Genomic DNA, 16,392 nt, shown 5'->3' on the forward strand with positions numbered 1-16,392 from the left:
TGAACTGGGCCACATGAGATGGCTCACAAAAGACTTGGAATGTCCATCCATAATCATCAAAAGACAAGGAATGCCCATCCATAATCATCAAAAGACTTGGAATGTCCATCCGTAATCATCAAAAGACTTGGAATGCCCATCCGTAATCATCAAAAGACTTGGAATGTCCATCCGTAATCATCAAAAGACTTGGAATGTCCATCCGTAATCATCAAAAGACTTGGAATGTCCATCCGTAATCATCAAAAGACTTGGAATGTCCATCCGTAATCATCAAAAGACTTGGAATGCCCATCCGTAATCATCAAAAGACTTGGAATGTCCATCCGTAATCATCAAAAGACTTGGAATGTCCATCCGTAATCATCAAGACTTGGAATGTCCATCCGTAATCATCAAAAGACTTGGAATGTCCATCCGTAATCATCACTGGTCGTGACACACTTTTCAAAATAAAGGTACAGCAATTATTCTGGTGACATAATTTTTATCACCTTTATAATTTGTATTCGTTTTGATAAAGGCATTGAAGGATCACGTTTCCAAAGTCCCTCAATTATTATTATTATTAAGTATTTAGTAGGCAGTCGGAGGGGGCAGGGGGAGGGTCTTGTCTGGCTGGGAGGAGGAGCCAGAAGGGGGCTTTCTGGTGCTGTTCTCTTGACATGTGTTTACATGAATGTGTGTAAAAAGAAGATACAAAAAGAAAAATAATCCTTTAGATGAGAATAATTACAATAATTACCCCATACTACAAACCATTTGTAATGTGAATTTTGTGATTTTGGCAGTTTTTCAGAAGTTTAAAAAAAAAAAAAATTATATATGACGATGGGTCTGGCACACCAGATGTCCAACAGCCAACTTGTCAAAGCCTTGAACATCCAGCCAAGGGTCACAGGCTGTCGTCCTGCCAAGGGGTCCATGTGAGGTGAGAGGGGAAGACCAGGCCCCTCTCCTGGGCATGGTGTCTCCAGCGCTCATCGTCTCCTTCGTGGGTCAGATACCAGCAGCCCATCTTTTTCTCAAACTCTCTCAAGTCACACCACAACTGGAAGTCCTGGGGAGGTGAAGATATACAGTGGCTCTAAAAGGTATTCACATATTTGTACTTCTTCACATTGTATTTTGTTACAACATGAAATCTAAATATTGTTTTGAATTTTTGCCACTGACCCACACAAAATAAATCCAGAATGTCAAAGAAAAAAAATAAAATATATAAATTGATATAAATTCATCAGGAGTGGGTAGAATACTTTTGAGAACCATTGCCGTTTGTTAATTTGCTTTCAGCTTGAAAGCAGAGGTTGTGGATAGGAGAGCCTGTCAGTGACTGTTCATTAGTACTTGGTTACAAACTAGATACGTTTTCCCCATACCGACTATTGAGAGAATACACCCCTTTTGGATCCTGGGACCAGTATAGCAAAACAGCTTCTTGTTTCCGTAGAGGAGTGGAGGAGTCTCACCTGTAGCCAGGGATGTCCCAGGGCCTTTCCCACACTGAACCTACGTCTCACTGCAACCTGGAGCAGATCAATGTGTTTTAGGACAGGACAGAGGAAAACACACAACAGGCAGTAGGAAGGGATAAGGAATTGCCATCACAACTCACAGATTGTCACTTTGTTTTCACTGTCTACCTGCACATGCCATCTGGTGGTGGAAAACAAATATTATTTGAAAAACAAATGACAGGCAATTAAAATCTAAACATTTGGAATACTGTATAATCAGCACTTGACATTAACTTTTTTGCTCATCAGCCAGTGTGGCTAGTGGTTTTCCAAAGTTAAAATTTTCACTAGCCACCATTTTGATGTTGGGGAATTGTGTTTTATTTGATAAATTTAGACTATGGTGTGCTACATCTTAGCCTGTCATGTTCACTAGTTCAGTCACTATTAGACAAAGGTGGTCACTCTACCGGACACACCTCTATGAAATACTTTATATAATGTGGCTAAACACTTGATAAAGAAAACTATGATGGTGTTAAATCTGCCCTGTTGTCCATGTCCACTTGTGCAGCTAATGCAGGCTACAATGTCCTCCCTAATATCAACAACAATATGGAAGCAATATATTTATTCTTAACATAACCTAGAACTATTAACATGTCATTTAAAAATAAATATGAAATCACCCATCAGCTTCATAATTAATCACTGTCAATATTATTGTTGTCTATTTTTGTTATGGTATGTTCTTGTTAATATAGACTTAAAAAACGAAACAGCGTTGTCAGGTTATTTTTCTCCCTCGACTTCCTTCAGCTGTACTAGGCTCTGCTGCTGTCGCTGATCCAGCGTCTTCACGTTCATACATTTATATTGTTAATAACGTAAATATGTTGTGATTTTTTTACTCTGTATATTGCATATATAACCTAAGGTTTTTGGTGATAGTACATACCCTAATCTGATGGTCTTTCCACCTGTCATCTTCGTTTGTCTCGCGATCTCTCTTTACTACTATAGTAGGATTTATATATAAATCACCTGAAAATAAAAAAGCGTTTTAGATGTTGTTTGAGGTTAATACGTTTAAATGGAATATTTTGACATGCTTGGGTTCGAAAGAAAACTAGTACCCACTCGTTTTTCCGACATTACTCATCCCTGCGTAATCTGGACCCGTGCGGTCCTGTATGGAAGGTTGCCAGATTTCATTGACCATAAACTGTATTCTGCCGCTGTCTCCAGAAAACAAATCGACTCGCCCAAGCCCATTAAAAAAGCCCAATTAATTAGGAAACACACTCCAACTGGCAACGATGTTGCTAATGTTTGTCAGTAATTTCTTACCCATGGGGTAAACGGTATGTAGAAATCATGTATGTAGAAGACATTTAATGAATACCTGGAATACTAGAATAGATTTTTTTCAAAGATATAGCAAAGAAACACTAAATTGTGCATAAAATAACAGGGAATGAATATGGGTCATTTTTTACTCATGTTGTGCTTTAGAAGGGTAGTGACACAAAAACATTTTTAATTGAGGAATACCTGGAATGCTGAATGAAGAAATTAATTTATTGCAAAGATATAGAAAATAAAAACTCATTTTTACCCATGTTGTGCATCAAAGGGTTAAAGAAACAGATGAAAAACATGCATAGTATGATACAAATCCTTCATGTATAAGGCATTATTGTATTTATGGTCCATTATGTGAATGTGTTGTGTGATGTATTCACATTTCTTTGGCTACAGAGAGAATGTGGGTACAAAACCCACATCCATGTTCCCTGGTTGTTCCTGTTCCTCAACTGATTGTGTTCATCTCCCTCAAGGACCTGCAACATGTCAGCCCATATAGTTTGTTAGAACATACTTAGATATACTCTAATATCAGACCATTAGTTCCATACCCTTTAATAGATGTGATCTAGTCTTACTGTGTCTTTACTGGAGAATAGACTGATTCTGACTCTAGGTAGGGGATTGTTGATTCTGTAGTAGATGGGAATTAATCAGAAGAAGAATGTATTAGTTTTATACAGGATATTATTCAAATATTCAATATGGGATGAAGAAGTATGAGGTTATGAATGGGGAAAGATGAAGATGGATGTCCAGTCTTACTTTTCATCTTCTGGGTTTTGACCATCGTTTTTAGGTCAATATCAGCATAGGTTACATCAACCGGCCCAGAAGATGCTGACAATGGAAATGTACAATAAAATAATCAAGTGAATTAGCATATTGCCTCTTCTTTGTTCAAATCTACAGAAACACAAATTAAAATGTGACTGATGGTCAACTTGTAGAATATATCTTACCAGTAATTTTTACTGTCTTCATCTCACAGTAGTCGCTATCTTCATTTGGATCAGTTGGCTTTTCTAAAGTGGATTGAATAATTTGTTTTTGTTATTCAGATTTAACTGAGTGATGAAAAACTCTATTCAATTATGGTACTTTTGAGTCTCTTTTCTTGTCCAACTTCTTTAGTTGAATCTTGACATACTTCACATCACCTGACCCATCAGCAGCAGAAACACCAGCAGAATCTGATACATGAAACAGTAACACTCATTTAATTAAGGATGTAGTCTGCAATTCTGGCGACTGGTTGTTAATCTGGCGCTGATGAGGTTCCCAAATAACTGTGTTACAGTATGTCATGTATATGACGATTTGAGCCCCATGTCATAAAAACCAATGGCTTTTAAATGTGGAATTTCATGGATAACTGAGATTTTACTTATATACTACATATAGATTCTATATAAATATATTCAAGGTCCAGGTCAAAATTGGCAGTGAAAAAAATGATTTTGTTAATCGTTAATTTCCCACATTAAATTTATATCTGTCATATTAAATGTAAATCTAGAGCAACTATAAGTGTTAGGAAAGGGAATATCCACATAGTTTACTGATTATACACATTTTTAACAGACAACTACACACATTACAGGCCATACTACTGACCTGTATACCCAGCATCAGGAGACTGACCTTACTAGTGACCTGTATACCCAGCATCAGGAGACTGACCATACTACTGACCTGTATACCCAGCATCAGGAGACTGTCCATACTACTGACCTGTATACCCAGCATCAGGAGACTGACCATACTAGTGACCTGTATACCCAGCATCAGGAGACTGTCCATACTACTGACCTTTATACCCAGCATCAGGAGACTGACCATACTACTGACCTGTATACCCAGCATCAGGAGACTGACCATACTACTGACCTGTATACCCAGCATCAGGAGACTGACCATATTACTGACCTGTATACCCAGCATCAGGAGACTGACCATACTACAGACCTGTATACCCAGCATCAGGAGACTGACCATACTACTGACCTGTATAGCCAGCATCAGGAGACTGAACCTGGTTAGATCCTTGGTCCTGTTGGGGGTCCTGGTTGGTGCTCTGGGGATGGATGGGCCTACAGGGAGAGAGACATTAATGAAGAACACAGACAATATGGTACTGTATGTAACATTGGTCAGAGACAGGTGTACTCACCGGAATATTCTGTTAACACAGGAACCTATACAGAGAAATAGACACTATTAAAGCAGGTTGTTTTTGTTTTGTACTATAACTAAGAGTTGCAAATCTTATCTTCACCTGAAAACTTAGTGAATGGTAAAAGTCTCACAAAGTCTTTATTTACCTCGACACAGCAGGACCAGAAAGATGGTCAGTAAAACAACAGCAACAACTGGACCCACAACCACTCCTAATAGAACTGATGTAGAGGATACAGGAACTATGACAGGAGAGAGAACAGCACAAAACCATGAGATGCAGAATAAAGTCACTGTAAATAAAATAAATAAAGGATGGGACATATTTCATTATGCTTTGGATACAGAATATACATTTGTGTTTAGAAAACCTGCAGGACTGCAGAGACTATCCCTATTTAATGAATCACTGAAACCACTGACTTAAAGATAGTTGAATTTTCTCATGGGAAATGGGTATGCAGGAAATGTGTTGATATTTCACATATGTCACACAATGTTGTGTCTGGTCATTTTGTCCAAATTGTTATGCCCCAATTGAGTCAGGAAATAGCAACAGCAATAACAACATATTTTGTGAAGAAGAGCCCAGACCGCCGTTTTCTTCTAAAAGGGAAGGGAGGGACTGAGTTGGAGGAGACTATTGGAAGAGACTCAACAAATGGTATGGTATGAATGCTGGAGTGATGAGGAAGCTGGAGCTGACACACCTGGAGGTGAAAAACTCCATCAACACCCCCATGGAGGAGGCCTTGCCACATGCAAAGTTTTGAGGGTTCGTCAAAATCAGGAGAACAGGGATGGAGGGATCAGGGCTCAGGAGAAGAGGGATGGAGGGATCAGGGCTCAGGAGAAGAGGGATGTAGGGATCAGGGTTCAGGAGAAGAGGGATGGAGGGATCAGGGCTCAGGAGAAGAGGGATGTAGGGATCAGGGCTCAGGAGAAGAGGGATGGAGGGATCAGGGCTCAGGAGAAGAGGAATGGAGGGCTCAGGGCTCAGGAGAAGAGGGATGGAGGTCAAGAATGAATCAAAGAAGGTCTTGAGAAACCTGGCAAAGTTCAGGAAGTCAGGAGATTGTTCCTTGTAATTGTATCCATTGATATTCATGCAGTTCACTAGTTCATAAATATGTATATTAGATTTGGCTCCATAAATATGAATGATATCCATTATATCTGTTAATATCTTAAGTGGATTGAAAGGGTTATATTAGCAATTTAGAAATACAAAAATTATGTAGATTAGAACAATCCTACCAGTAAAATAAACCGATATTTGAATTTCCCACGAAACACTACATAATTTAGACACCCCTCATGTTAGGATTTCCTTCAGATTCATGTTATTACCTGAGTATGATTCGTCCTACTACAGCACTATGAGCTACAATTAAGGTGATTAAGTTGACTAAATATTATGACCTACATTATGTTCTGTTCACGTTAGACAGCAACCAATAACAATACAACATGCTTGGACTCACCAGTAACCTGTATGTGGACTGGTTCACTGTACTGGGTGTAGTAGACAGGGTCTCCTCTCCCAGCTCTACACCTGTACTGTCCTCCATCAGAGACACTGACCTGGCTGAGTGTGTAGGAGGATCCAGAGGTTGTTGCTACAGGTTCAGAGTCTTGTCTGTGTCTTGTAGATGTATTGATTGTATAAGCTAGTGAATTGTTGAAAGCTGTTGTAATCACTGTAGATGTATTGATTGTATAAGTTAGTGAATTGTTATAAACTGTTGTAGGAAATGAAACGAAATATTAAGTGTTTGTAACTGAGCTGAAACTGAAGGAGCAAGTAGGAGAATAGGAAACCCTGTTCAAGCGGTTGCCGGGGAGAGAAAGATTTAGCATGTCTGTTTTGTGAGAAACAGGTCACAGGTCAGAGACACACACACATAGTCGGACAGACAAGACAGAAACCAGAAGGGGGGCAAGGGGATACTTGCATTTATCCTTATAAGGAATAGAACTGGAACTGGACCAATAGCACACTTGCTTAGTGGATTTAACGACTCTATCTTTTGGGTGTAGTAGAAGTATATATTGTTATATATGTTATATTGATCCTTAGACATTGTGCGGCGAAACGTGTCTCCAGAAGCTTCTGTAATAAATGGACATATGATACGGTAATTGACCTGATTCCTGGTGTTTTATTCTCCTTTCCAACAAACCAACTCGGGGAAGTGTTAGACTTCAACAGTCTGTACCAGTAAAACCTCCATCCAGAAGACTCTACAGTACAGGTGAGTTTCACAACCTAGAAATACTAATAGTGAACTCACCAGTGATACTGATGTTGAGGTAATCACTGCGTTGTGACGACTGGGGACGATCTGTTCTTCTCCCCTGACACTGGTACTGACTCGCCTGGTCAGACAGACTGGTGATGGTTTTAGAAGCTGAACAAGGACTCTGTAGTTCATTTCTGTACCACCAGTATGTCCAGTCTGTGTAGTCTGATATGTCACACTGCAGAGTAACAGTCTCTCCAGAGTAGAGGAGACCTTGAGGAGAGACACTCACTGAGGCTGTTGGAAGAGCTGTAGAAAGATTGACATAAATGAAAGGAAATACAGTCACATCAACAATCTTTCTTAAGTATGATCTTACCTTTGTATAATAATGTAACTGATGCAAAACAAACATACTGACAGAATAAATAGACACATTGAGAGTCATAGGATTATGTGGATATAGAATATAAGTTGGTTTCTAAGGGATCTTACCAGTAACACTGATGGGGTGATTAGGACTCATATATGATGACTGGGGCTGATCTGTCCTCTTCCCCTGACACTGGTACTGACCAGCATTGTTAGGGAGAGAGATGGTGGTGGTTTTACTGGTCTCAATGGGAAGGAGTTCATTATCTTTGTACCAGACATAAGTCCAGTCTGTGTATTCTGGTATGTAACACTGTAGAGTGACTCTGTCTCCTGTGTACAGTGGCTCCTGAGGCGAGACTATCTTCACTGAGGCCCTGGGCAGATCTGTGGAAACAATAATACATGAATATAACTACATCAGTTCCTTTAAATATCTTTCTCAACACTTCAGAGACAAACATCCAGTAATAATATACATCATTCTGTTTTCAATGGGGCTCCACATATTAATAATAACAAGAATTATGTTACAAATGTTTTCTTAGAAATGACTGAACAAAATCCTTAAAGACATCATCATCATCATCATCATCATCATCTTCTTCCGCTTCATCCGGGGCCGGGTCGCGGGGGCAGCAGTCTAAGCAGGGATGCCCAGACTTCCCTCTCCCCAGACACTTCCTCCAGCTCTTCCGGGGGGACACCGAGGCGTTCCCAGGCCAGCCGGGAGACATAGTCCCTCCAGCGTGTCCTAGGTCTTCCCCGGGGTCTCCTCCCGGTGGGACGGGACCGGAACACCTTCCCTGGAAGGCGTTCCGGAGGCATCCGAAACAGATGCCCAAGCCACCTCAGCTGACCCCTCTCGATGTGGAGGAGCAGCGGCTCTACTCCGAGCTCCTCCCGGGTGACCGAGCTTCTCACCCTATCTCTAAGGGAACGCCCAGCCACCCTGCGGAGAAAGCTCATTTCGGCCGCCTGTATCCGGGATCTTGTCCTTTCGGTCATGACCCAAAGCTCATGACCATAGGTGAGAGTAGGAACGTAGATTGACCGGTAAATCGAGAGCTTCGCCTTGCGGCTCAGCTCTTTCTTCACCACGACAGAACGATACATCGACCGCATTACTGCAGAAGCTGCACCGATCCGTCTGTCAATCTCCCGTTCCATCCTTCCCTCACTCGTGAACAAGACCCCTAGATACTTAAACTCCTCCACTTGAGGCAGGCACTCTCCACCAACCTGAAGTGAGCAAGCCACCCTTTTCCGACTGAGGACCATGGCCTCAGATTTGGAGGTACTGATTCTCATCCCCACCGCTTCACACTCGGCTGCAAACCGTCCCAGCGCATGCTGAAGGTCCTGGTTTGAAGAGGCCAACACGACAACATCATCCGCAAAGAGCAGAGACGAAATCGTGTGGTCCCCAAACCTGACACCCTCCGGCCCCTGGCTGCGTCTAGAAATTCTGTCCATAAAAATTATGAACAGAACCGGTGACAAAGGGCAGCCCTGCCGGAGTCCAACATGCACTGGGAACAAGTCTGACTTACTGCCGGCAATGCGGACCAAGCTCCTGCTTCGGTCGTACAGGGACCTGACAGCCCTTAGCAAAGGACCCAGGACCCCATATTCCCGAAGCACTCTCCACAGGATGCCGCGAGGGACACAGTCGAATGCCTTCTCCAAATCCACAAAACACATGTGGATTGGTTGGGCAAACTCCCATGAACCCTCCAACACCCCGTAGAGGGTATAGAGCTGGTCCAGTGTTCCACGGCCCGGACGAAAACCACACTGTTCCTCCTGAATCCGAGGTTCTACTATCGGCCGTATTCTCCTCTCCAGAACCCTGGCATAGACTTTCCCGGGGAGGCTGAGAAGTGTGATCCCCCTGTAGTTGGAACACACCCTCCGGTCCCCCTTCTTAAAAAGAGGGACCACCACCCCGGTCTGATCCCAAAGGCACTGTCCCCTTAAAGACATGTCCAACTAAAAGTCATTATGGAGCAACTGAGAGTAAAAAGCAAGCAAGTTAATTTATATAGCACAATTCATACATCGAAGCAATTCAAAGTGCTTTACAAAGAAAAATATATGAAAGGACAATAACATAAAAACAAATACTCAAATGAAAACCTCAAAACAAATGAATACAACATAATAATAAAAAATATAATAAGAAAACTTATAGAGATTAAAAATGGGATAAAAACATAGGAAGCTATTAGGCTAAACAGTGTGGTTAGGTTTAAATGCTCAGTCATAGGCACGTGAGAAGAGAAAGTGTTTTTAAAAGTAGAGGTGATCTTACAAAACAGTTTGACTGCATCACTCCACTCAGAATCATAATGGACACTTCTGTGTCTTCTCCTACAACTGTATTCACCATTGTCAGATGTGTAGACAGGACTGATTCTGTACTCTTACTACAGTTTACTCTGGCTTTGTGTCAGAATCAACTGACTGATCATTCTTAATAAAGTCATACACCCAGTCAGAGTCTCCTCCTTCTATGACACATCTGATAGTGACAGTCTCTCCTCTGAATATTGGACTGTTGTGCTTCAGTGTCACTACAGGCTTTAGTTTACCTCCACAAACAAAACCATCATAACACAATTTCCTTCAGTATCCCAAATAGAATAAAACAGTAACTATAAAGACTTCTCTGTGACGCATTATTTTGAGAGTGCCAATTTTCATCTTTAGATGTTCTAAAGACAGTAATTGTCACGATTTCGGAGAAGCAGGACACAAGCGTAGACTTAAAGGACAAATTAAATATTTATTTGGGGGAAAAGAGACGGGAAAACCGAAGAAAAAACACAGACTCAAAACAAGAAAACAGGCAGGCAAAACCACAGACTTGTAGCAGGAAAGGACATAAACCAAGCACAAAAACACAATGACTGACAAAGGACTAACAGAAGAGGGCAAACTAAATAGGGAGCCAATGAGGACCAACACGACACAGGTACAAACAACAAGGACAGACACAGGTTGTGGGTAAGGACACAAACAAAACCAAACATTACAGGGCTATATTCAAAACCAAAGCCAAACCAAAACAGAACGTCACAGTAATACTATCCAGTAATACTACCCACTTTAAACAAACTATCGGTTGATGAACAACTGCTTGCAGGAGCATGGAGAGAACCAGGAGCAGGGTGGGGCCAGTGTGGCAGGGTCGCCAGGCTCCAACTACTCTACCAACTACGCCTCGGAGGAAGGGGAGTCCTGGGTCACGTCAGATTGAACCAACCCCTCCAGCGGGGAGAAAGAACCATGGCCGCTCGCCACATCCGTTGCAGTGGTGTTCATGACTTGATCCAGTTCCTTGGAATGCCTGCGGTCATGGCTGACAACGTGTGGACTCCCTCCTGGGTGTGTATCTGGAAGCCATAGTTCTGTTGATCCTGGTATTCGGTGATGTTGTAGCATGTAGACAGGTCCATCTCACCGTCCAGATCTGAAGACTCTTCTGCAACCGAGTCCTTGTAGTTACATGAGGCTGTGGTCTGTCAGTGCAAACCAATACTTCTTCCGTTGTCCTTGTTCATCCATCTTCACCATCCAACCTTTCTTGAAATTCAGTAAATCAGGGGTGCGTTCAGGAGCAGTGGAGCGTGGTTGTGGGTCCAAGCCGGAGGAGGGCGTCACAGTAATACTATCATGTAATACTAAAATGTTGCAGATAGTCTGTATTCACTCTTTTGGGACTCTCAAAATAAAGTGTTACTGACTTCTCTTAATCACATACACATCTAAAACACCTATTTAGTAAAAATGAACTTGAAAAAGGAAAGGTAGTGGCAGAGACAAAAAGGATGAAGCACAGTGAAATTGATCAAGTGCATGAATATCTTCCATTACCTTGAGAGTGACCACAGTAGATGAGGGTATTCAGTACTATGACAAAGACATAGAAAGTCATTATAATACAGTAGTAACACAGTAATGTAAACTGTATTGTAGTGATAGAGTAGTTATATTAAGTCAGTACTCACAGAGTAGAACACAGAACCAGGAATGAACCATTCTGTCTTGGTGACGAGTAACTCTCTCTGAACAACAGTTTTACCTACTTACTTCCTATATGATGAGAGTCTTGTTAGATCACGCCTCTTCACGATCACACAGACACAACTGACATGAAATCAAGACATGTAAAAGACTATGAGCAACCATTCTGTTGCAGTTGATCCAATGTTTATATCTTTTGTTTGGCTAAATGGTCTGATCCTGGTTCCTTGCTCATTATAAGTAGAATAAATAATAGAGACCTGAGATGAGATCAGAGTTTCTGGTATTGTTCCCTACGTACAGATTTACACTAGGTTTGAATTAGCCTCCCCTCAGTCTTTTACTAAGTTGGCTACTGGTGGTGAACCAAGCCTGTTAACCTCACTGCCCGGAAAGGAAGTAGACACGTTCAGAAAGCCTCCCTTTTCACACTCTGTAAATAGTGAGCACACACCACATATTTTAAATGAATTTTTTTTTTTTACTGAATCTTGTGTTACCTCACGTTCTCTTTGTCTTACTTTATACCATACAGTTAGACAAATGCTGTAAGAGACAATATCCAGAAAGGGAAAAAAATAATCATAGCACTATTAAATGTAAAAAGCTTACTTATTAAAATAAGAAATACACTTTTGTTTAATTAACAACTAAATAGTTCATACGGTATTGATCACAAAGATGATTCAGTCTGACCAAAGATGTCATCAGATCGTAACATGTCTTCAGGAGAAACTGTATTAGAAGTTATGAACACATTTTTTGATATCTTCAGAGAAACAGCCCTAAAAATAAATTCAACAGAAATAGTTGACCCTGGGCAAATGTATATTAACATTATAAATGAATTATACATTTAATTCAACCATTAACAACGATATGAGCATGAATTAAAGGAGAAAATAAATCTGGATCTGTGGCTAAGAGATTCACTGTAAGAAAGGTCTCACCTCCAGCTCTGCAGTATTCTACCATCAGTATGATGGACACCAGTAGAAATGGAGACACCACCAGTAGACCACACAGCAGTCTGGACAGAGAGATGGAGACACCACCAGTAGACCACACAGCAGTCTGGACAGAGAGATGGAGACCAGAGAATCTGGAGGGATTATTTATTTTAATGTTGTATGCAAGCTTTGGCCCAACTAGTCAAGCAGTATGTTAAGTGAAGGTGTATCATAGATTGAATATACAATTTTGCAACCTCTATAGTTAAACAATTTCATACAAATCTGAAATTATTTAAGTTGAATTTCATTATTTGAGTTACCTTTTTCACCTGCTTTTAAAAAACGAGGTTGAAATCAAGTATGATGCCAAGGTACTTAAAACCGGGAACGACCAGGAGCTTCTCCCCTGACACATAAACATCTGGCTCAGTAGCAGCAGCTGCCCTCTTTGTGAAAAACATACAGACAGTTTTTTTACATTGAGATGCAAACAAGAGTCACTTTGTTACCTGGATCATCACAGTAGTGAGTTCTGTGTTGCTTGTTGTTTGCTCGTTGCATGCACATATAGCTCCAGAAAAAGTTAAGAGACCACTGCACCTTTTTCTTTCCTTTCCAAAAAAGTCGAAAAGGAGGGTTTGGAGTGAGGAAGGATTAAAATTAAAAGGCCACTGCAAATTGAACAGTTCTGTTCCTCACTCAAAACTTTCCTTTTCAACTTTTTTGTGAAGGAAACAAAAAGTTGCAGTAGACATTTTTTCCGGAACTGTATATCACTGTATCATCTGCATACATTTGAACTTCTGACCCAGTACAGAGAGAAGGCCAATCATTAATGTACAAACTGGACAGGAGGGGCCCCAGTGTTGAACCTTGGGGCACGTCCACATCATAGCTAAGAGTGGGTGACATCTCATTGTTCACTCTGACACAATGAGTTCTACCTTCAAGGTGGGATTTCATCCATCTCAAGGCATTTGGGGGAAAAGTTTAACTTGGACAGGTTTGTAATGAGAACCTCATGGTCAACAGTATCAAAAGCTTTCCTTAGGTCTAGAAATATTGCCCCAACAGCACATTTTCCAGAAGAAAGCAGTTGGCCGTTTCTGTAGAGTGTTTTGCTCTGAAGCCAATCTGTATGGAGTGTAATGTGGAGGGGCTGTTGTTGAGGTGGTCAATCAGTTTCTCTGCTACACATTTAACTTTGACACCACAGGTAATATGCTAATGGGCCTGTAGTTCCTCACGTTTGCAGGGTCACATGATTTAAAGATTTCTGTTATTATGGTGAACTTCCAGCCCCTTGGAAACACCCCCTGACCAATAGATGTCTTGATGACCTTAGTAATGGGGCCAATAATTGACACTTTGTAGTATTTTATGAAAGGTTGAGTCCAGCCCAAACACATCTTTGTCTTTAGAGTTCAGCTCTGACTCAGAAACCTCTTATGATGACGAGAGGTTGAGTGTCATTCACTGGCACTGAGGATAAAGACCAGTGGAGGGGTTCTGTGTCACTGGTTTGACAGATTCAACAAAGTAAGAAATGAAGGCTGTTGCTATTTCAACTGCATCCTGTGTTAAACTGACATTCACAATGATTTCTACTCTTTTTACAATGCAGACCTCAGGGATGTGGAATGTTGACATTGACCGGTTGGCATTGGGTTCTTTTGGAAATGTGATCTGTGATAGGTAAGGACACCCTTCAATGTATATAACCTCTAGTAACAATCTGTACAGTGAGATTGATTGAACATGTATCATCAGACAACTCTGCTGCGGTGCTTTTAATAAAGCTTTTCTTTCTCCCTTGATTTTCAAAAGAGTACATTCTTACTAACATAACCACTAAACAATGATATATTCCCACAGTAGTAATATTAACCTTAGTGAACTTTGTGCTTTTAAACATACCAAGTCAGTTCTCACAGAATAAAACATGAGCCAAGTGTGACCTATTCTCTCTTGGTGATAAGTATCTCTCTATGAACTACAGTTCTTACAAACCCCTCTACCTCGTATATGATGAGAGTCTGGTTAGATAGCACCTCTGTACCCACACACAGATAAAAAGAGTGAGATAATTTAGGCCAATGTCTCCTCATGGTTGACTACATGACCTCAGACTGGTTCCTTCCTCATTCTTTGAAGAGAGGAGAGAATGAACATTGACACTAAAGATGAGATCAGATGTTGTGGTTTTACACCATAAAGGTACAGATATACAATATATTTTAGGAAGCTTCTCTTGCAAGGGCGTAGGAGAAGGGGGGGACAGGGCAGACATGCCCCCCCACCCCCAGTGCTAGAAGATGGAACCCCCCCCCCTTCCCCCCAATCATACCACTTTGATTAAAATATATATATATATATCTGTCCCGTGTTGTGTTTGTATTGATTGTCCTACTGGACACTGTACCATGAGTAAAGGGAAAAGAATAATGTGAATGAAGGAACCAACTAAAGACACTGTACCATGAGTAAAGGGAAAAGAAAAATGTGAATGAATGAACCAACTAAAGTTATGTTACCAGACCTCTGTCTATCACTGCCCATCCACAGATAACCCCTCTCTTCTCACAAACATTACATTGTACACACACATTTGAAATATTTTAATCTGAAAACCACATTCATAGGTTATTAATTCACTGTTTCTCAGTGGTACAGAAGGCACTTCCTCCACCCCACAGCCAAGCTGTTCATTACTGCTGAAACAGAGCAATATCTAGAGAACCAACTTGGGGAATCGTAACACTTTGCCTGTACAAAATACAGTACAACACACCTTCATTCAATCTCCATAGTAGAACATTGTTTTATACAACAACTGCTGTACAAATGTAATGTAATGGATGATTCAGTCTGTTCGATGACATCATCACACTTTTCATGACTTGCCTGCTGAAAACAAAACGTAAACATCTCATTCAGTGCCGTAAACATCTTCAACTGTATCAGAAACTACTGAAACTCAAGTCACATTTTCCACTTCCCTTTTATAATCAGCTTTAACAATCACAACAAAACCCCCAACACCCATTCAAAACCTGAATAGGCCTGAATGTATCAGGCAGACTATGTGTAGACATAAGCAATCTGACATGCCTTATCCAGAGCCTGATGAGATACTGAAATCACTTTTTCCTTTCTATTCTCTGTGAGTTTGGCTACTGGTAGGTTGTGTTTGTTTCACCATTTATGCAGGGAACACAAGCATGCAGGGCTGCCAAGTGTGGTGTGCAAATGAAAGATTTTTAACATCTATTGCCTGAATGCTACTGCTGGTCAGTGGTCAATGTTGTCTTAATATCTTTCTCTAAGTGTGTAGCCTCCTACAAACTACACATTTGAATGGACTTAATAACGCAAACGTTTTCTTACAAATCCCAAAACGAGCCCAATATAGAACATTCATTTGTTTAGAAAAAGAACATTATGTGCTTTGTGATTTTGGAAAACTGCTTTGCACTTTATACTGAGAATTTAATATGAATCAAATGTATCATGGCATAATATCGATTAGGATGTAATTACATTTCTTTTCATATATATAAGTTTATGGTGCCTACATATTGTACATAAAATGTCTACAAGACTCGTATCTGTAAACCAGCCAATACTTGCCATATTCTTCTGGGTTACAGGTTGTTAAAGGAGTGTAGTGTCAAGTTTCCAGTAACAGTGTTTTCAGTGTGCACGGACATAATGGAATGGGAACACCTCAATCATACTGAATGTCCCACTCATGTATTTCATTTGTATTGCGCAGACAAGCAAACAATA

At 40.7% G+C, this 16,392-nt stretch overlaps 2 protein-coding genes and 1 long non-coding RNA gene across 3 annotated transcripts; all 3 read right to left on the reverse strand.

Annotated features, from left to right (window-relative positions):
* Window positions 1–792: 792 nt before the first annotated feature.
* On the reverse strand, window positions 793–2,814 carry LOC117593995 (serine/threonine-protein kinase D3). The gene is made up of 4 exons (XM_034290828.1): window positions 2,811–2,814; window positions 2,419–2,504; window positions 1,473–1,529; window positions 793–1,060 (listed from the first exon to the last, which is right to left on the reverse strand). Exons 1-4 carry the CDS (start codon window positions 2,812–2,814, stop codon window positions 896–898), a joined length of 312 nt encoding a protein of 103 aa, XP_034146719.1. The 3' UTR covers window positions 793–895.
* A 779-nt stretch (window positions 2,815–3,593) lies between these two features.
* On the reverse strand, window positions 3,594–5,028 carry LOC117593928. Its single transcript, XR_004575389.1, has 4 exons — window positions 5,002–5,028; window positions 4,836–4,921; window positions 3,791–3,853; window positions 3,594–3,668 (listed from the first exon to the last, which is right to left on the reverse strand). It is a non-coding gene; the product is annotated as an uncharacterized LOC117593928 (long non-coding RNA).
* Window positions 5,029–7,268: 2,240 nt separating this feature from the next.
* Window positions 7,269–11,722, reverse strand: LOC117593996 (carcinoembryonic antigen-related cell adhesion molecule 5-like). Its single transcript, XM_034290829.1, has 4 exons — window positions 11,635–11,722; window positions 11,501–11,536; window positions 7,745–8,008; window positions 7,269–7,558 (listed from the first exon to the last, which is right to left on the reverse strand). The coding sequence occupies exons 1-4, from the start codon at window positions 11,663–11,665 to the stop codon at window positions 7,269–7,271; spliced, it is 621 nt and encodes a 206-aa protein (XP_034146720.1). The 5' UTR covers window positions 11,666–11,722.
* Between the last annotated feature and the right edge of the window lie 4,670 nt (window positions 11,723–16,392).

The sequence above is a fragment of the Esox lucius genome, chromosome 24, assembly GCF_011004845.1.
Source record: "Esox lucius isolate fEsoLuc1 chromosome 24, fEsoLuc1.pri, whole genome shotgun sequence".
NCBI lineage: Eukaryota > Metazoa > Chordata > Actinopteri > Esociformes > Esocidae > Esox > Esox lucius.